At 39.0% G+C, this 21,437-nt stretch overlaps 1 protein-coding gene across 1 annotated transcript in view; it reads left to right on the top strand.

Annotated features, from left to right (window-relative positions):
* Ulk2 (unc-51 like autophagy activating kinase 2) overlaps window positions 1-21,437 on the top strand; it is an 86,047-nt gene that overhangs the window by 20,885 nt on the left and 43,725 nt on the right. Inside the window, exons 8-13 of the mRNA XM_006973563.4 lie at window positions 2,910-3,011; window positions 4,072-4,130; window positions 6,038-6,120; window positions 7,673-7,720; window positions 8,841-8,929; window positions 13,739-13,910. Of these exons, the coding sequence (XP_006973625.1) occupies window positions 2,910-3,011; window positions 4,072-4,130; window positions 6,038-6,120; window positions 7,673-7,720; window positions 8,841-8,929; window positions 13,739-13,910 (553 nt within the window). The remainder of the gene's footprint in view (window positions 1-2,909; window positions 3,012-4,071; window positions 4,131-6,037; window positions 6,121-7,672; window positions 7,721-8,840; window positions 8,930-13,738; window positions 13,911-21,437) is intronic.

Here is a 21,437-nt window from a genome sequence, read left to right as displayed (position 1 = left end):
TTTGTTTTACTTTGGCTTATGGTTCCAGAGAGATAGTAGTCCCTAATGGCAAGACAAACACGGCAACAGGCAGCTGGAGCAGGAAAGCCAGTAAGTTAGGGAGAACAGGAGTGGAGTGAAGCTATAATCCCTCAGTGCCCACCTCCAGTGACATACTTCCTCCAGCAAGGCTTCAACATGAAAGTTCCATAACCTCCCCAACAGCACCATCATCTGGGGACCAGGTGTCCAAATACATGAGCCTGTGGGGACATTCTCATTCAAACCATAATACCCGGTTAGATTCAATTGAAATAAAAATTTATATAATACTGTCATAGTATACTTAATCTGTAATAACTAAGAATACTTACAGAAAGCTGGGCAATGGTAGTATACACCTTTAATCCCATTATTCAGGAGGCAGAAGCAGGCAGATCTCTTTGAGTTCAAGGCCAGCCCTATCTACAGAGTAAGTTCCAGGACAGCCAGGACTACACAGAGAGACCCTGTTAAAAAAAAAAAAAAAGACTACACAATGCCTTTGGGGGCACCTCCTCCTCTATAAAATATGCCTATCTTTTACATTGTCTGTCTTAACAAGTTCCCTACATTGTAGAAGTTGTTTTCTTTTAGCTTCACACTTAATGCTGAAAAATAATCTTAACTTCTTATCCTTTGATATATAGTGGGTTATGAGACTTATAAACTAATGTGAAGTATTTAACTTAATTATAGAGCTGCTGGATTATATGAAATAAATAAATATGCCTCTCATGAGGAAGAAGCAAATAGATCTCTATGAGTCTGAGGCCAGCCTAATCTCCATAGCGAGTTCCGGCCAGCTCAGGTTACCCAGTGACACGGTGATAGCCTGTCTCAAAACAGACATGCCCATTTACGCTCTAAGTCTGCACCCTCTAATGTAAACTCAGCTTGAGTATTGGCATGTGTCTAATCTCAGAATCCAAGAGAGTGAGGTAGGATGCTCGCGAATCCCAGGTCAGCCTGGACTGATTAGCAAGATCTCATCTCATAAAACCAAAACAAATCAAAACAAAACTTTGAGGTCAAAGGAACCAGTAATCAAAGGTCTAGGTTTGTTTGTTTGTTTTAAATAGGATTTACTTTTTAAATCACAGTTTTATTGCTTGTATATAATAAACTCTACACTTTAATAGAAATTTAAAAATTGTAAATCTTAAGTATGAAATTAGGTCAGGGACAGGGCTTGGTGGCATATGCCTATAATCCCAGCATTAGGAAGTGGAGGTAGGAGGATCAAGAGTTAATTAGGGCCAGCCTACACTATGTATAGCAAGACTGTCTCAAAAAAGACAAAAGAAATTTTAGCCCTAAACAAAGTCGTTTGGCTGTTCATTAAAGAAAGTTGACTATCTGGGGAATATAACTCAGTGGTGCAGGCCCAGGGTTCAGTCACCTGAGCCATGAGTAGGGGAAAAAAGACTCAGTTGAGAAATGTACTGGGGGAGCAGAACGAGAGGACACACAGCAATTAAGAGCACTCACTCCGGCCTGGCGGTGGTGGCGCACACCTTTAATCCCAGCACTCGGGAGGCAGAGCCAGGCGGATCTCTGAGTTCGAGGCCAGCCTGGTCTACAGAGTGAGTTCCAGGACAGGCACCAAAACAACACAGAGAAACCCTGTCTCAAAAAAAAAAAAAAAAAAAAAAGACAAAAGCCCAAAAAGAGCACTCACTGCTCTTGCAGAGGACTTGGTTCAGTTCCTAGCACCCTTCAGTGGTTTCTAACCATCTATAACCTCAGTTCCAGGGGACCTCTGAGGGTACTGCACACATGTACACAGACACACGTGCAGGCAAAACATCCACAAATATAAAATAAAATGGAAAAAATTTAAATTTACTAGGAACAAATGTTATGTGTGGAAAATAGTTTCACATTAAGTGTAGTTGACCTTTTTACCAGTTATTCGGTTGAGTTTTTTTATTTTTTAGGGGTAGGGGTGGGTCTTATTTTGAGACAGGGTCTCTCTATGTAACTTTGACTGGCCTGTAGCTTGCTGTATAGACCAGACTGGCCTCAAACTCAGAGATATGCCTCCTGAGTACTGAGATTAAAGGCGTGTGTCACTGTGCTAGGCAGAGGTATGTTTTTTAAAAATACTTAATGAGATTAACAAACCACTTAAAGTGCCACTGCTTTTTGTTTTTATTGTACCTTTTTTATGAGTCAGGGTCACTCAAGCTTGTGAACCCTCAGCCTCCCAAGTATTAGGATTATAAACATGTATTTCACAACTGACTGTCTTTGATTTATTTTGAGGGTCGGGTGGGTTTTGAGACAGGGTTTCTCTGAAGTTCTGGTGCCTGTCCTGGATCTTACTCTGTAGACTAGGCTGGCCTGGAACTCACAGGGATCTGGTTGGCTCTGCCTCCTGAGTGCTGGGATTAAAAGCATGTGCCACCACTGCCCAGCTATTACAAAAGTTTTTAAATTACAGAAAAAATATAAAGGGTAATGTAACAAACATTTGTGTACCTACCATCCATTCTTAACAAAACATTTTGCTATTTTTGCCTTGATCTTTTTTTAATGAAAAAATATTCAGGCAATTCAAGTCCCTTTTGTACCTTCCCCTGATCCTATTATGTTCTTATCTCTCACCCTGAGGGAACCTCTGACCTGTAATTAGTATATATTTTCTTTATTGCTATAATACTCTTACTATACTTTGTATCCATTATAAAATAGACATATTTATTTATTTTTCATGCAACATTGTATTGTAATCCTAACTTCATGGCAGTATCATTCTATCAGGGTAATATCACAGTATGCTAACATTTTTATTTAGTAGTATGATCATATCATTATCAGTGAATCAACATGGTGCACATTAAGGCTGTAACTAACATAGTTCATGTCTCTTGAATTTTTGTGAACAGGCTCCTGAGGTCATTATGTCTCAACATTATGATGCTAAGGCAGATTTATGGAGCATTGGGACAGTGATCTATCAATGCCTAGTTGGAAAACCGCCTTTTCAGGTAGCCTGACTTTTTCTTATGTCCTTGGTTCTCGGATCTTCTAGCTTTGCAGTTGCCTTTGGTTATACAATGAGGAATCCTTTGGTTTGTTACCGGTGGTCTGTGGGGGGCCAGGGTGTTTGCTTTTCCTCTCTGTCTGCTTGCCTTTGTGGTTGGACCAGCATGAAGCCTGCTGGAGGTTTTCTAGGCTAGTGGAGCAGAGTCAGGACTAGCTAACCCTGAGAAGAATGGTAACCAAAGCTCTTCCTGCTAGCCTGGTTTGGGGTCATGGAATCCAGATGAGCTGGGGCTGTTTTGATGAGTCATGGGAATCTCATTTCCAACTCTCCATTCCTGGCTCTCTCTGGGTGAGAAGGGAGCCGTTACTGAATTTTTGGTTCTCTTGTCCTCATCTCCTTTTTCTTTTTCTTTTTTTTTTTTTTTTTTTTTTTTGGTTTTTCGAGATAGGGTTTCTCTGTGTAGCTTTGCGCCTTTCCTGGGACTCACTTGGTAGTCCAGGCTGGCCTCGAACTCACAGAGATCCGCCTGGCTCTGCCTCCCGAGTGCTGGGATTAAAGGCGTGCGCCACCACCGCCCGGCAATCTCCTTTTTCTTTTAAGAGGCTGACCTTCAGAGGATAAGCCAGCATCCCTTGAGTTCATATTATCATGTTGTAATTTTTTAGTTTTATTCATTTTTTAACCTGAAAGTTGTAACGGAGTGAAATTCTTTACCCAGCATGGTATAAAAAGAAGTCAGTAATGCAATCCAGTAGTTCTTTGCCTTCCCAGTGGTCCGTATGTAGAGGAAGTTTGACTAATGCAGCCGTCCGCTCCTCCTGTAACCAGGCCACTGTTAGGGAGAGACAGTATTGGCAATGTGCTTGCTTTGTTTTCCCTTGAGTCCCTTAAGTCATGGAGTGAAACACCTAGAACATACACAACAACAGTGTACTTACTGTGGGCCATGTAACCTGGGTCAGCATCATATACATTCTACAGTAGGAATGAGTATTAATCATGGGTTTGGAAGTTTTGTTCCACTCTATTTAGAAAGTTAATTTGTTATTTTTCTTAAATAGGCTAATAGTCCTCAAGACCTAAGGATGTTTTATGAAAAAAACAGGAGCTTAATGCCTAGGTATGTGATTAAAATTTATTTAAATTACACTGGGTTTTACTTTTTAAAAATGTTATTTTCTTGCTTATTTAGGTAGTAGTCTTTCTCTGTAGCCCTGATCCTGATCCTCAAACCCACACCCCTACCTTACCTTTATAAGTGCAATTACAGGGGAATAACTATCACTCCTGTCTAGTCTGGGCTCACTGTTTGTGAAAGCAGTGTTACGTATTTGAATGCCATGTTTTGTACATTTCTGTTGATGAGTCTGTTTCAATTTATAGTAACGTTATAGTAGGAAATTAGAAAGTTGCTAACACACCATAAATACCTAGGTAGTGCTGTTACTTGTTTTTTATGGGCCCAGCATGCTTCCACTGCGCAACTATGCTTGTTACTTGTTTTTTAAAATGCAAATTTAAGAGAAGACGCTGGGCGGTGGTGGCGCACGCCTTTAATCCCAGCACTTGTGAGGCAGAGGCAGGGGGATATCTGTGAGTTCAAAGCCAGCCTGGGCTACATACAGAGTGAATTCCAGGAAAGGCTCCAAAGCTACACAGAGAAACCCTGTTTCGAAAAAAAAAAAAAAAAAACAAAACAAAACAAAACAAAATATTAAGAGAAGACATCACAGAACCTGTATGTGTTCCTGTGTAGAGGCAAATAGACACAGGTTCATAAAGCAGAAAGTAAATTCCTACCTAGGCTGTGGACATTCCGTAGTAATAATAAGAGTTATTGTGTGTTTTTCCAAATGTTCTTTGTGGGAGTTCTTTACACATGCTTGAAAGAGAATGTGTGTGTCCATGTCCTTGCAGTTTAGGATAAATTACATTTTGAGTTGTACTTTCTTTTTAAGATTGGCTCTTGCTGTGTAGCTCAGGCTCTCAGGCTGACCTCAGCTCAGCCTGCTGAACGCCAAATTTACAGACATGCATCACCATGCCTGGCTTTCGTTGGTTTTTATGCTGTATTTTAGATGTCCGGCAACAGTATGTTCATCCCTTTCTGATAGCTATGCAGAGTCTTACAAAATTAGATGTTCTCTTTTATTTAATCACATTCCTGACCTTTTCATTTTTTGCTTACTACAAACAAGCTTTAGTGAAAGTGTGGGGTATCATACACCGCTGTGCACTTCTTTTTAGAATTAATTGCTAGAAATGGAGTTGTTGGACTGACAGACAGGTGTACTCTAAATAGTCTTTTCTGTTTGGTGCAGCAGTATAAAGAGAAGAGCTTTCCCATAAAGGGAAGAAGACCAATTTGATATTTTCTTCCTTTCTTTTTTTCTTTTTTTAATTTAATTAATTAATTTATTTTTTGATTTTTCAAGACAGGGTTTCTCTGTGTAGCTTTGGTGCCTGTCCTGGAACTCACTCTGTAGCCCAGACTGGCCTCGAACTCACAGACATCTGCCACCAACTAGCTATTGTAACTTATATTATTCTCCTCATTAATGATGTTGGCTCATCTTTATTTGCCCTAGTATCTTTTACTGATATGTATCCCCTGGCACATATATTTCTGTTCTGTTCCTATTTTTCAGCTGCTTTGCTATTTTAATACTGGCTTTTGGAATTGTATTCCCTGTCAATTGTATTTAATTAAGCTTTGCCCTTTTCTAGACAGACCTGGAGGAGTTTTTTTTTGTTTTCTTTAGAGACTCTTATAGCAACTGTTAATACAAGTTGTGTTAAAACTCAGGCTCTCTGCTCTAGAAGATACTTGTAAATAACAGTGTTCAACACATGGAGGGATCTGTTCAAGTTGCTGGTAATGATCCAAGTTAGTATAGTGCCTTTTCCCTCCCTCACTTGACAATATGCAGCTTCATCGGGGCTTCTTGTTATAGATGTAATATTTGTGAAGGTGTATATACATTTTTATACATATAAACTTACCACTTACATTTTCTTTCACTTCAGTATTCCCAGAGAAACATCACCGTACTTGGCTAATCTCCTTTTGGGTTTGCTTCAGAGAAATCAAAAGGATAGAATGGACTTTGGTAAGTAACAGCTTCAAACTTTGCATATTTTCTAATTTTATATTTTCTGAAGAGACTGTATAATTTACATAGAGATAACAGTAAAATAAAAGTCCATTTTGCTTTTGTTTGTCTTTTTTTTTCTTTCACTATTTTAATAAAGAATCATCAAGTGCTTATTATGTTCCAGGAATGTGAGATAGAGTAGTAAAGAAAATCTGTGTCTTCATATAGTCAATAGTCTAGAGGAGGAAAGAGAGATAATAAATTATAAACTGTATTGTATGTTGTGTTAGACAGTGCCAGGTACTGTGCATAAATAGAAGGAAGAGACGTGGAGTGAGGAACTAAAACTTTAAATAAGGTAGTCCACTGTCATATGAACAAAGAATCAATCAACCCTAAATGAAGATCTCTTGTGTGGCTACCTGTGGGAGGAGAATTTCCGGCAGAGAGAAAAATCGTTGGGGAGGCTTTGAGCTGGGATCGTGAATGGAAGCTTGAAATACAATGAAGAGGCCACTTAAAGACGGAATGTGGTGGAAATTATTCGGTTTTGAGCAGGGGAAAATTGATCTAACTTTTTTGTTTTTGTTTTTTTTAAGTATCAATCTGGCTATTTCTGTAGAACAAACTGTTGCAACAGGAAAGTAAAAGACTGAGAGTGAATTCATTTGAGAGCAGAGTGTAGCTTAAGTTGGGATAATAGCAGTGAAGGATGTATGAAGTAGTTGGGATTCTGGACCTTTCTAGATGTAGAGTTTCAGTGTTTTTTCTAATGGTTTGATAAGAAACAAACTTAAAGATGACTCCATGGGTTTTGGCCTGAGCAACTGGAAGAATGGCCTGTCAGTTACAGAAATAGGAAAGCTGTAGAATCAAGGGGACTGTGGGGACCAGAAGACATCTGATTAAACCTGTTACATTTATGATAACCACTGGATAGCTAAGTGCAGATGTCAGAGAGCACTTGGGTATTGGGCAAGAGCTAGGTTGAGGATAAATCTAGGAAACGTCAGCCAATGAGTGATATTTATTAATCATATATTTTTAATTACCACTTTAATTCCTTTATTGGCTTATTAAATTTATTAGTTATTTTCTTAATGATTGATACAGGGATTATGATGTGTATCTTATCACAGTCTACTTCATATAACTGGTAATTGAATTCCACTAAAGACAGAAAATTATTTTCTGTTGTAATTCCATTTTGTCCTTTGTAATGTGCTGTAATTGTCACACAGTACACCTATGTTATTTAAACACAGTGCAGAATATTAAGTATTGTGTTATGTAGTCTTATATAGAAGGAATGAAAGAAGAAAAATATCTATATAGAGTCTTAGTAGTAACATAAATATTTACCACTTCTGATATTTGAAGTTACTATTCCATATCATTTCTTTGCTCTGATAAATTTATATTTCTTTCTGCCTCTTTTGCGGTCTCATTGTTAATTCATGTAGTTGTCAATATCTTTTAATTGTGAGCCTTAGCCTTTAATGGCTGAGACATCTCCAGCCCTAGCCAATGACTTTCTGAAAGGTTGTGTTCTCATGTTGCATTACAGAAGCATTTTTCAGCCATCCTTTTCTTGAGCAAGTTCCAGTTAAAAAATGTAAGTACCCATTTTTACTTACAGAGAGCATGCAAGCTGAGAGAAAAACATTAATATTTTGGAACACAAATTTAATTTTTCATTTTGTTTCTCAAAAATTCCTTGAGCATTCCCTAGATACCTATAGTTGTCTGATCAACAACAGTTTTTTTTCTACATCCAAATTGAAAAAGGTTTAGTGCATTTTTATTTAAAATTTTAAAATTATGTTTTATGGTGTGTGTGTGTGTGTGTGTGTGTGTGTGTGTGTGTGTGTGTGTGTACATGCCCAGAGGAAACTTGCAGGAGTCAGTTCTCTCCTTCTACCATGTAGGTCCTGCTGATCAAACTCAGGTTGTCAGGTATGCTGACAAGCACCTTTACCTGCTAAGTCATCTCTCTAGCCCAATTTCTGTATTTTTAATTAATTTTTAATTAAGATATAAAAATATTTCTCTTTGTTATTTTTAAGCATGTCTTGTGTCTGTGTATGGATATGTACACATGAGTGCAGGGGCCCAGGAAGGTTGGATCCCTTGGAGATGGAGTTACAGATGGACATGAGGCAGCTGATGTGGGTGCTGGGAACCAGACTAGTGCTCTTCCCTGCTCTTCCATTTATTCATTTATTGTGTGTGTTTGTATATTTGTGTATGTGCACACATGTGGAAGTTAAAGGACAACTTGATTGGGTTCCTTCTACCATGGGTTTTAGGGTTTGAACTCAGGTTGGCTACAAGTACCTCTACCTGCTGAGCCATTTGCCCAGCCTTTTTATTTTTTATTTTTTATTTTTTATTTTTATTTCTTATGTCCTGAGATAGGGTTTCTCTATGTAACAGTGTGGCTGTCCTGGAACTCGATCTGTAGACCAGGCTGACCTTGAACTCCCAGAGATTCACCTCTGGATCTGCCTCCTGAGTGCTGGAATCTAAGGTGTGTGCCACCACCACCTGGCTTTTTTCTTGCTTAAATAGTTTGTTGCATTTTTTTATTCCATGCATGGAAGCACTAATGAATAGATGAATGCAGATTTGGGGTTAAAATGAGGTGGTTGTTGTTTTTTGAGAGCTTGTACTATTAGGCAGATCTTACAACCCACTATAAAGAGATACAGTTTTTTGACTGTGTTCTTCCCCAGCTTGCCCAGTCCCAGTGCCTGTGTATGCTGGCCCTGTCTCTGGAAGCTCGTGTGGCAGCTCACCATCTTGTCGCTTTGCCTCTCCACCAGTAAGTTGGGTTTTATTAAAAATGATTTCAGAATTAGGGCTTTTGTTCTTTTAGTGAGTGTGTTTACTATGCAGCTGAGGTCTAGAAGAAAGGACATCAGAATTGGATCAAGTAGACCAGAAAGGCCTTTGGCCCTTTGCTCTCTTAGCTGTGTAATTTCAGTAAGAACAGTAATTGTTGCTACCACCTTCTTGTTCCACATGGGAATTTAGGGGTACATGCAAACAAAGAATGCTCGTTAGAGGTGGATAAGCAATAAATAATTACTGTACACTGTAAGTGCTCAGATTCCATAGGGTTTGAGGAGTGGGGGAATAACCTTGGAGCTGGATGTCACTGGCTTCACAGTGATCACTAGCCCTGCCACTCAAACCCCTTAAGTCTCCTGAAGTTTTTCTGCTAATCCTTCAAGGCTGTGTCCTCTCCAGTTTAAGTGCTGCTTCCTGATTCCCGAAGACTTGTGATTCTCTGGTCATTTCTTCTTCCTGTTCTGTTCTGTGTTACCTAGTTCTTTTCTACATGTTGTTAGGCTGATCTCCAAGTCTCCTTTACAGCCTTGTGATCTTGAGACTTCACAGCTGAAGGCCTGAGGGTTCTTGTGTCTGCCGTTGTCTTTCACATATTAGACAAGTAGACACGAAGTCGGGCAGGAAGATAGGGGAGCCATAAAAGGAGGCAACTGTGTTAAGCGATATGAGAGAACTTAAAAGTTTAAGACAAAGCTTGAAAGCTCCTGTATCCCATATTGACATGGTAATGGGATGAGGGCCTTAATCTCTCTGAGCCTGTTTCTTCATATGTGAAATGAATGCTGTTTACCTCAGAGATAATTGAATGTAAGCCTTACCATTTATCTAACACTCAGTAAATTTACAGGCAGTGACAACCACTATTTATTATTTTCATGAGAAACCCAATAGCCATAGATAAAATAGATGGGGGAACAAAGCTTATTGCTAAAAAATGAGTTTTAGTTTTAAAACCATTAAATAGGGGCTAGAAGCTTCTTCAGTGGTCAAAGTGTAGACTGTGTAAGCATAAGGACTTCAGTTTACCTCTCCCACATCCATCTACACTACAGGCATGATGGCACATGGACCTATAACCCTGGCACAATGCAGTTTCACAAACAGGTAGATGCCCACAGGCTTGCAGAACAACCAGACTGCAACCTGGTTCAAAAAATGTGACGAATGATAGAAGAAGGGATCTGAAGTCAACCTCCAGATGCACACACACAGACAAGAACACCTACATACATGCTTGTGCACACATATACACATACCAAAAATAAAATAGAAAAAAGACAAACAAAAACCGGAAAAAAAACCCTTTCTTTCACAGCTCTGCACATATAAACCAAATAGAAAAAGTGATGTGTTAATAAGGCTTACATTACATTTCTATGAATTTGATAATTTAAGAGGAGAGAAAGAATGCATGTTTCTATATCTGTCTGGAATACTTGGGGTGGGGAACCAAACACTAGACTTATTAGTTACTTTTCCTGCTGCTGTGATAAAATGCCTGGAAGAAGAGGGAGTGTTTATTTTTGCTCACAGTTTAAAGGGATACAGTTCATTATGATGGGAAAGATGGTGGCAAGAGTTGCCTAAGGCTGTAGCCACTGGAAAGAACTTGACCAAGGTTGTGTGGATCAGGAAGCAGAGAGGGCCTTGGGCCAAACTATAACTTTTAAGAGCTCACCTATGGCCTACATTGTCAGCTAGGTCCCATCACCAAAAGGTTCCACAGCCTCCAAAGACAGTGCCATCAGCTAGTGCCCAAGTGTTGAAACATCAGCCAGTGGGGGACATTTTACATTCAAACCATAGCATTCTACCATTGGCTCATAGTCATCTCTTAATGCAAAATACTCTACCAAACTTTAAAAGTCCCCATAGTCTTAACATTTCAACACTGTTCTGAAGTCCAAAATTCTCTAAGAATCAAGGCCCCCGTGAAATTAAAAAAAAAAAAAATGTTAGGTGCTTCCAACATATAATGACCAGGGTAAACATTCCCTTTTCAGAGGAAATACATGAGAAGATCAAGGAACTAGGGGGCCAAAGCAAGGCTCAAAGTGTCAGGACAAACATCAAACCCTACAGCTTCATATCTTTTATCTAGGGTTCATGTGGTACCGTCTGGGCTCCATCAGAGCTTTACTTTCATGGCTTCTTCATTCACAGTCTCCTAAAGAGCTCCATGCAGGGAATCCGACTCTTCTGTGTATTGCCTGGGCCTCAGCAGCATCCTTTAACCTTGCCCAAAACCTCCTGTACCCACTCACTCTTGCCTGTTCATGCCTGAAAAACCAGTAGCATGTGGATGATGCCAACTTCAGTGGAACCTGTACCCTTGGACCAGAGCTGTAGTGGCCTCTGAGTGTCTGGCTGAACTTGGGAAACTATTTCCCTAGAAGGCCCTACCTGAACAGGATGTCCAAGAGGCTCTCTTGTTCAGTTGTTCCCTTTAAAGAAGTTTTTCAAAAGGGTTTTGCATTGTTACACCATGTAACTTTTGACAGATAGGATCTTTCCCTCAAGTTACATTTCCTGTTTTCCAAGTCTAGAATGTGTGAGGTGAGGAATTTGAGTAAGTGAAGATTGATTTACTGAAAAATTGTTAAAAGTGAGGAGGGCTGGCTGTAGCCCGTGTAGAGCATTTAGCATGCATGGATGAGGCCCTCAGTTCTATCCCTACCCCTGCAAAAACAAAATGAAAAATAAAGAAGAGGTGACTTTAAGAAAAAAAAAAAAACTGGGCACAGTAGTACACACCTTTAATCATAGCACTTGGGAGGCTGAAAGCAGGCAGATCTTTCTGAGTTCGAGGCCAGCCTGGTCTACATAGTGAGTTCCAGGACAACCAGAATACATAGTGAATAGTAATCAGAGGAGGTGTGGGGATTTGAGATGAAAAAAAAAAATGAAACATGTTTATATAAAAGCTGGGATCTGCTCTGTGCCATGAGGAGGTAGATAAAATGGAATACAGAGCAGGCTAGACAGGTAAGCTTTGGATATAAGAGAAGCATTGCTTTGAACAAGATAAGAAAGGAGGACAGGGTGGTTGTGGATGCAGGTGCTTTTGGATAGCAGAGAAAGAAATTCCAATGTTTCAGTCTAAGTCACTGGCAAGAAATCAGAGTTAGGTACTTAATTTCACTGACTTTTAGTTGTGTAATATTGGTGAGATTACCTAATCCTCTGAGGTTTCATTTTTTAGTTTATTTAGTTGTGAAATGGAGTTCAGAATACAGTTAGAATTAAAGCTAAGCTGAGCAGAGTGTCTGGTTCATAAATAATGCTTGGTAATGTTAGTCCTTCATCTTCCCTTCACTTTACCACCTTCAGACGGAGTCTTCAAAAGAGTGGCAAGGGAAATTTTCATTACGTACATGAGACACACAAAATGAGAACATGGGGCTAGGGAGATTTGCCACAGGTCTCAGCTAGAGACCTTGTTTCAGACAAAACAAGGTGAGAGAGCTGGAGAGATGGTTTGGAGTTAAGGGCACTTGCTCTTCTGAGGACCTAAATTAGATTGCCAGCACCCATGGCGGGCAACTTACTACTGCTTGTAACTCTAACACACAAACACACATACACATAAATCTAAATAAGTAAATAGTCTTTTAAAAGAATAAAATGAGGGTCAGGGCCATGCCTTTAATCCCAGCACTTGTCAGGCAGAGACAGGTGAATTTCTGTAAATTCAAGGCCAACCTGGTCTACGTAGTTCCGGGACAGCTGATGAATGGCTCTTGGGGAACAACATTAGAGTTTGACCTTTGGTCTCTTGATACGTGTGCACTTGCACACACAACTTCACATGTGTCCAAGTGTACACACATAAACACAAACAGATGTGGTGAAGTGCTTTGAGACTTATTTCCTTCCAAGTGATATTCAGAGTCTCAGTAGAAGTGAATTGGGCATTTAAGGCTTGAGTTTAAAGAGCATGATGTAGGGTTGTTTTTTGTTGTTGTTGTTTTCCTTTTCTGAAATACCAAGAGTAAACAGGAATCATAGCGACCTAACACAAGTTATTAAATTAACTGTTTTAGAACTTTTGTATAATCAAGGCATTTCAGTAGCATTATCACCAGAGTCTTTGAACTTGGCAAATGCCAAAGATACATACAGCTTATACCTAAGTCATTTAAATGTAATTGTATACTTCTCTTCCTTTCTTGTCCTATTTCCCACAGACAAACCACCTCCTCCTTTAAAAACAAACAAAAAAGAAACACACCCATATGCTAGGTTATCTAAATCTTTCTGTGAGTGTAAACTTGTAGTCTAACAGACATTACCCATATTGGTATGTCTGTTCTTTTACATAATATGGTCTTTTGCTTCTCTGTGTACAATGTTTTCTAAAGTATGTCTAGACTTTTTATGCACAATATGGGATTAAGTTACTAGACATTTTATGTTGTTAAGTAAATAGTTACTTAGTATCTGCTTTGTGAGGCCATGATCTGAGACTGGGGAAGTTGTAGTGATAAAAAAAAGTTGTAGTGATAAAAACTCAACCTTCTCAAAGCTTCAGGCAATTTAGACATGTACATATGATAAATGCTATGTTTTTAAGAATCATTTTTGGAATAATGTCTCAGAGGTCTTTTTGCAAACATTTTAAACTGCTTTTCTAAAAGAAAGATTTCTGAAGAGATTTTTTTTTTTTTGTGAAATCTTAGATGGAAATTTATTCCCACTTTCATAAAAGCAATACTCTTTAGGCTATTCTGACTTGCATTTGTTTATTAGGACAGTGTTAATTTTATGTTGTTAATTTTAGTCCCTTCCAGATATGCAGCATATTCAGGAAGAAAACTTATCCTCCCCACCGTTGGGTCCTCCCAACTATCTACAGGTGTCAAAAGATTCTGCCAGTAATAGTAGCAAGAACTCTTCTTGTGACACGGATGACTTTGTTTTGGTTCCACACAACATCTCGTCAGACCACTCATGTGAGAATCTTTTCTACTTGTACACATTATACTTTTTAATTTACTAAATTTAAACCTCTATATTTAAACTTGTTGTGTAGGGCACCTTTACAAATGGGCATTTATTTAGTTGTTTTGAATTCTCAGAATTATATACCTACTTTCCTAAAATATGGTTAGTGATTTTCTATAAGATAGTATTTTTGAATTCTGAAGGTAATGAAAATGTGTGAAGAAATAATCTCATTATGTTTACATCCAAAGAGAAAGAGAAGCAAGCAGAATGAGCAAGTATCTTTAAAGAGATGAAGTAAAGGAAGAATCCATTTGAGGGGAAAGAGAAATCTAAAAGTCAGAGGGGTCTTTTTGTTGTTATTGTTTGTTTGAGAGACAGGGTTTTCGCCTAGCTGATATCAGACTTGCAATCTCCCTGTGTCAGCTTCTTGAGCCCTGGGATTATTATGGGTATGTACCACCATACTTAGTTTTAGAAGAATCTTTAGGAAGTAAGTTCTGGAGAGAATCCAGATTAAATAAACCTAGCCAGGGCTGATTAGAATGGTGAAGAGTGTCAGAAAACCCATGGAGAAGAGAAGTTAGGCAGAACTGTTGACAAGGTAAAGAACCATGATGGTTGTGAAGGGGTTAGGTCTGGGGAGGTGGAGATCGATGCTGCCTGTGTGCAGAAGAGGTTTGCATTGGGTCTGCTTAGTTGCTTGTCACCCACTTAGTTACTAGGTGCTTCTCCAGGCCTTGTGCTTGCATGTGCGTTTGCAAGGTCATAACCCCAGCCTGGACAACCAAAAGGGAAAGGAAAACACGGGCCACAGAGGGTGTGCAGTTTAGAATCAGTGCTGTGCAAATTAGGGTTACCTTTAAATGTCATTCTGTAGTCCAGGTGTGTTCTTCCTTTATTAAAAGTAATTAAAACTTTAAAGTTATGAAATATTTCATTCAAAACAATACTACAGCAGAAACTCAGGTCACCCACCATGACATACTGCTTCTGCATGTGTCAGTATTCTGCTGTATTTATTTTAAACTACTTTTCTTTCTTTTTTTTTTTTAAAGATTTATTATTCATTCATTCATTCATTTATATGGGTACTTTGTCAGCACATATACACATATACATCTGTACACCAGAAGAGGCCATCAGGCAGTTGTGAGTTGCCATGTGGGTGCTGGGAATTGAACTCAGGACCTTTGGAACAGCAGAGAGTGCTCGTAACCACTGAGCCATCTCGCCAGCCCTTAAACTATTTTTCTAAAGATATGCAAGTACTACGAGTACATGTAAGTCCCTTTCCTCTTCTCAGTTCTGAGGATGTGTATTCTTCCCGTAGATGTTCTAATCCTTTAGCCTGCACCTAGACCCATATAAAACACGGTATTTCTGTCTTTTTTCACTTGAAGTAAATGTTATACAGTACTTATTTCTCTAGTTTTTGTTCCTATTTTTGTTATGCATCTGGATGCATGTCTAGTCATGTGATTAGTTCATTTTATGCTTCAGTTTTACAGGACAACTCAAACTCCGTTTGACTATCTCCCTGCTGACTTACAGTAAATTATTTCTGAAATTTCAGTATTTAAAATGTATGATAAGTATCTGTGTACAGGCACCTTTATAAAATATGAGTGGGTACCTTGTAAATTATGAGTGCAGAATTTGTCTCTGTGAAGTGTCAGTGTCAAGAGGTTGTGCCTCTGATCTCTGTTATGCTGTCCAATTTATGATACTTTTTTAAAAATCTATTTTTTTTGTATTTATCTTTACGTCATGCAATTAATTTGTAGATCGAGTAAATGGAGGGATCTGATAATTACTATTTATTTAGTATGTGTGCCTGCAGGTCAAAAGACAACCAACCCTTAGGAGTCATCTCTCTCCTTCTATCTTATGGGTCCCCAGGATCAGACTCAGGTCATCGGCTTTAGCAGCAGGCCCAGTTTAAAGTCTTAATTGGCATGAGCTGGTCTGGTGGCACATATCTTTAATCCCTTCGAATACTTCAAATTCTCTATTATTTTTAATGATTTATTTATTTTTATTTCATATGAATTGGTGTTTTGCCTGCATGTATGTCTGTATGAAGACATCAGATCCCCCTGGAAGTGGAGTTATAGACAGTTGTGAGCTGCCATGTGGGTGCTGGGAATTAAACCAGGGTCCTTAGGAAGAGTAGTCAGTGCTTTTATCTGCTGAGTCATCTCTCCAAGTACAGCTAAATTCTCTATTTTTTTTTAAGACTTATTATTTTTATCTTTTTTACTTTGTTTGTTTTTCGAGACAGGGTTTCTCTGTGTAGTTTTGGAGCCTGTCCTGGAACTTGCTCTGTAGACCAGGCTGGCCTCAAATTCACGGAGATCCACCTGCCTCTGCCTCCTGAGTTCTGGGATTGGTGTGTGCCACCAGCACCCGGCTATTATTATTTTTATTTTATGAGTATGAATGTTCTGACTGGTACATTATATATGTCTGGCACCTACAGAAGCAGGAAAAGAGAACTAGGTCACCTAGAGTGGAGTTAAGGATGGTTGTGAACATGTGGGTGCTGGGAACAGAATCTGGGCCCTCTGCAAGAATAACCAGTGCTCTTAACCACTGAGCCATCTCTTCAACCTCATAAATCCTCTTAATTATGAGTATACAACAAAATATTGCACTGTGAAATAAGAACTCCTATAATTAAAAATCTGACAAGTAAATAAAGAACTCAGCAGAAAAGTGCTAAATCTTACAGGAGGTCATTGCTTTGCACAACCTGTGGACTAGGACTCCGTGAATAATCAGAATGAAGTCATTCACACTGAAGTTTCACAGCATCATTCTGAAACTGATCTTTTGTGAAATCAGAAGTACTATAATTGCAGAGATAACAGCTAAATTTCTCAAGCAATCCAGTTTCAACTGGCATCATAATTAAGCTCCCTTTTCCTGGTCTTTTCACAGAGAGAGTTATACAAATAACCCAATGCTAAGGAATTACTTATTACTTCCTATGCTCTGTCACCCTGTTCAAACCTTACAAGGAATGTGACTTATAAATAACCATGGCTCCTTGTTTTTTGTTTGTTTGTTTTGTTTTTTCCTTCTTCAGCCCTTTCTGACTGTAAAACCAACTTTCACTACTCAGTCTATGGAACGCTTACTCTGCTTCATAGAACAAAGCAAAGCATTGGCTAATTCTACAGTAGAAAATAAACGCAATTAAGATTTTGTTTTGTTTCTCTGTGTAGCTCTGGCTATTCTGTAATTTGCTTTGTAGACCAGACTGGCCTCAAATTCAGAAATCTGCCTGCCTCTGTCTTCCAAGTGCTGGGATTAAAGACCTGCCCACCAATGGAAGCTTGAAAGCTCTGTTTTAGTCAGGCATAGTGATGTGCACCTTTATTTATTTATTTATTTATTTATTTATTTATTTATTTATTTATTTATTTATTTATTTATTTATTTATTTGGTTTTTCGAGACAGGGTTTCTCTGTGTAGCTTTGTGCCTTTCCTGGGATTTCTCTGTGTAGCTTTGTGCCTTTCCTGGGATTAAAGACCTGCCCACCAATGGAAGCTTGAAAGCTCTGTTTTAGCCAGACTCACTTGGTAGCCCAGGCTGGCCTCGGACTCACAGAGATCCACCTGGCTCTGCCTCCCTGAGTGCTGGGATTAAAGGCGTGCACCACCACCACCGCCCGGCCGATATGCACCTTTAATCCCAGTACTTGGGAGGCAGAGGCAGGCAGATCTCTGTGAGTTCAAGGCCAGCCTGGTCTACATAGTAAGTTCCAGGACAGCCAGAGCTAAATAAATAAATAAACCAGGTGGCAGTGGCACACGCCTTTAATCCCAGCACTCAGGAGACAGAGCCAGGCAGATCTCTGTGAGTTCGAGGCCAGCCTGGTCTACAGAGCGAGATCCAGGACAGACACCAAAAACTACACAGAAAAACCCTGTCTGGAAAAACAAACAAGTAAGTAAATATAAAAACACACACAAGAAAGGAAAGAAAGCTGTGTCTTACCTCAGTGTCTGTACTGGGTGGTATATATGGCTGTGACATCTCATTGGACTATCTCCTTTGTGGAAGCCTGCTCTGACATGGTCTTCTGCCTAAAGAATATAATCCTGGTAGTATTTTAGTGTATAATAAATGCCTGTAGTTTCAAGAGTTAATATAAAATTTCACTTAATAACTTATTTGTCAGTCATTTTAGCTGTAGTACTCTTTTTTTGTTTGTTTGTTTGTTTTTGGTTTTCAAGACAGGGTTTCTCTGTGTAGTTTTGGTGCCTGTCCTGGATCTTTCTGTAGATCAGGCTGAGGCTGGCCTCGAACTCACAGAGATCCGCCTGGCTCTGCCTCCTGAGTGCTAGGATTAAAGGCGTGCGCCACCACCGCTGTCCAGCAGCTGTAGTACTCTTACTTTAATTCTTCGTGGCATTCTGTAGTACAGGACCAGTCTGACTCTGTCTCAAGTGCATATGTCCAGTTTTCACCCTTAGCTGTGGATGAGCATTGCTGCCTACAGAAAACTGGAGTGGACTGCTTCAACTGCTCTTTCCTCTGTACAGTTTAAAATAAATGCAATCGTTATATTTAAGGTATAGGATATTTGATGGTAAGCGTACCTAGTAAAATGGTTACCATAATGAAACATAACTAGATTCTCACAGTAACATCTTTTCCTCCACAACTCTGCTCATTTATCAAAAATTCTAATATGCTATTATTTACTGTATTCTAACTTTAGTTTTTGTTTGTTTGTTTTTTTTCAAGACAGGATTTCTCTGTGTAGCTCTGTCTGTCCCAGAACTAACTCTGTAGCCCAGACTGGCCTCAAACTCAGAGATCTGCCTGCCTCAGCCTCCCAAGTGCTGAATTAAAGGTGTGTGCCATCATATCCTGCTTTGTTTTCTATGGAATTTATTTATGTATTTATGTGTGTTTGTGAAGGTTGGGGTACAAATTTCAGAAGTCAGTTCTCTCCTTCTATGTGGGCCCTGGGACTTGAACTCAGGTCCTCAGGCTTGGTGGCAAGCATTTTTACCTGCTGAGCCAACCTGCCAGCCTGTCCTCCCCCATTTTTATTTATTTATTTTTCTATTATCAGCTTGATACAGTGTAAATTCTTATCCTAATAGTGAAATGTTTGATTGAGGCTTGCCCAGTAATTGAGTAAAACCAAAACTTAATTATAAGCCACAGTCATCCTAGGGTCCCCCCTGCTGTGTAGCTTCCCTGATTCTGTGGGTTGTAGTCTGATTGTTCTTTGTTTTATATCTAGAATCCACTTATGAATGAGTACATACCATGTCTGTTCTTCTGGGTTTGGGTTACCTCACTCAGGATGATATTTTCTAGTTCCATCCATTTGCCTGCAAATTTCATGCTGTCATTGTTTTTCTCCATTTTCTTAATCCGTTCTTCAATTGACAGGCATCTAGGTTGTTTCCAGGTTCTGGCTATTACAAATAGTGCTGCTATGAACATAGTTGAACGCATATCTTCGTGGTATGATTGAGCATTCCTTGGGTATATGCCCAAGAGTGGTATGGCTGGGTCTTGAGGTAGATCAATTCCCAATTTTCTGAGAAACAGCCATACTGATTTCCACAGTGGTTGTACAAGCTTGCATTCCCACCAACCGTGGGAGTGTTCCCTTTGCTCTGCATCCTCTCCAACATAGACTGTCATTGGTGTTTTTGATCGTAGCCATTCTGACAGATGTAAGGTGGTATCTCAGAGTGGTTTTGATTTGCATTTCTCTGATGATTAAGGATGTTGAGCATTTCTTTAAATGTCTTTCAGCCATTTGTGATTCTTCTTTTGAGAATTCTCTGTTTAGCTCTTTAGTCCATTTTTTAATTGAATTGTTCAGTATTTTGATGTCTAGTTTCTTGAGTTCTTTATATACTTTGGAGATCAGTCCTCTGTCAGATGTAGGGTTGGTGAAGGTCTTTTCCCATTCTGTAGGCTGTCTTTTTGTGTTATTGACCGTGTCTTTTGCCCTACAAAAGCTTCTCTGTTTCCAGAGGTCCCATTTATTAATTGTTGTGCTCAGTGTCTGTGCTGCTGGTGTTATATTTAGGAAGTGATCTCCTGTGCCAATGCGTTCAAGAGTACTTCTTACTTTTCCTTCTATTAAGTTTAGTGTAACTGGATTTATGTTGAGGTCTTTGATCACTTGGACTTGAGTTTTGTGCATGGTGACAGATATGGATCTATTTGTAATCTTTTACATATTGACATCCAGTTATGCCAGCACCATTTGTTGAAGATACTTTCTTTTTTCCATTGTATAGTTTTGGCTTCTTTGTCAAAAATCAGGTGTTCATATGTGTGTGGATTAATGTCAGGGTCTTCAATTCTATTCCATTGGTCTGTATGTTGGTTTTTATACCAGTACCAAGCTGTTTTTATTACTATAGCTCTATAGTAGAGCTTGAGGTCAGGGATGGTGATGCCTCTAGAGGTTGCTTTATCATACAGGATTCTTTTAGCTATCCTGGGTCTTTTGTTTTTCCATATGAAGTTGAGTATTTTTCTTTCCAAGTCTGTGAAGAATTGTGTTTGGATTTTGATGGGGATTGCATTGAATCTGTAGATTGCTTTTGGTAAGATTGCCATTTTTACTATGTTAATCCTACCTATCCATGAGCATGGGAGATCCTTCCATTTTCTGATATCTTCTTCAAATTCTTTCTTTAGAGATTTAAAGTTCTTATCAAAAAGGTCCTTCACTTGTTTAGTTAGTGTTATCCCAAGGTATTTTATATTATTTGTGGCTATTGTAAAGGGTGATGTTTCTCTGACTTCTTTCTCAGCCCTTTTATCATTTGTGTATAGGAGGGCTACTGATTTTTTTGAGTTGATCTTGTATCCTGCCACTTTACTGAAGGAGTTTATCAGCTATAGGAGTTCCCTGGTAGAATTTTTGGGGTCACTTATGTATACTATCATATTATCTGCAAATAGTGAAAGTTTGACTTCTTCCTTTCCAATTTGTATCCCTTTGATCTCCTTTTGTTTTCTTATTGCTCTAGCTAGAACTTCAAGTACTACATTGAATAAATATGGGGAGAGTGGACAGCCTTGTCTTGTTCCTGATTTTAGTGGAATCACTTTGAGTTTCCCTCCGTTTATTTTGATGGTGGCTGTTGGCTTGCTGTAAATTGCCTTTATTATGTTTAGAAATGTTCCTTGTATTCCTGATCTCTCTAAGACCTTTATCCTGAAGAGGTGTTGGATTTTGTTAGAGGCCTTTTCAGCATCTAATGAGATGATCATGTAGTTTTTTTCTTTCAGTTTGTTTATATGGTGTATTTATTACATTGACAGATTTTCGTATGTTGAACCATCCTTGCATCCCTGGGATGAAACCTACGTGGTCATGGTGGATAATTTTTTTGATGTGTTCTTGGATTCGGTTTGCCAATATTTTGTTGAGTATTTTTGCATCAATGTTCATGAGGGAGATTGGTCTGTAATTCTCTTTTCTCTTTCTTTGTTGCATCTTTGTGTGGTCTGGGTATCAGGGTAATTGTAGCCTCA

The sequence above is a fragment of the Peromyscus maniculatus genome, chromosome 8 (genome assembly GCF_049852395.1).
Source record: "Peromyscus maniculatus bairdii isolate BWxNUB_F1_BW_parent chromosome 8, HU_Pman_BW_mat_3.1, whole genome shotgun sequence".
Taxonomy (NCBI): domain Eukaryota; kingdom Metazoa; phylum Chordata; class Mammalia; order Rodentia; family Cricetidae; genus Peromyscus; species Peromyscus maniculatus.
This window is presented reverse-complemented; position numbering and strand designations above follow the sequence as displayed.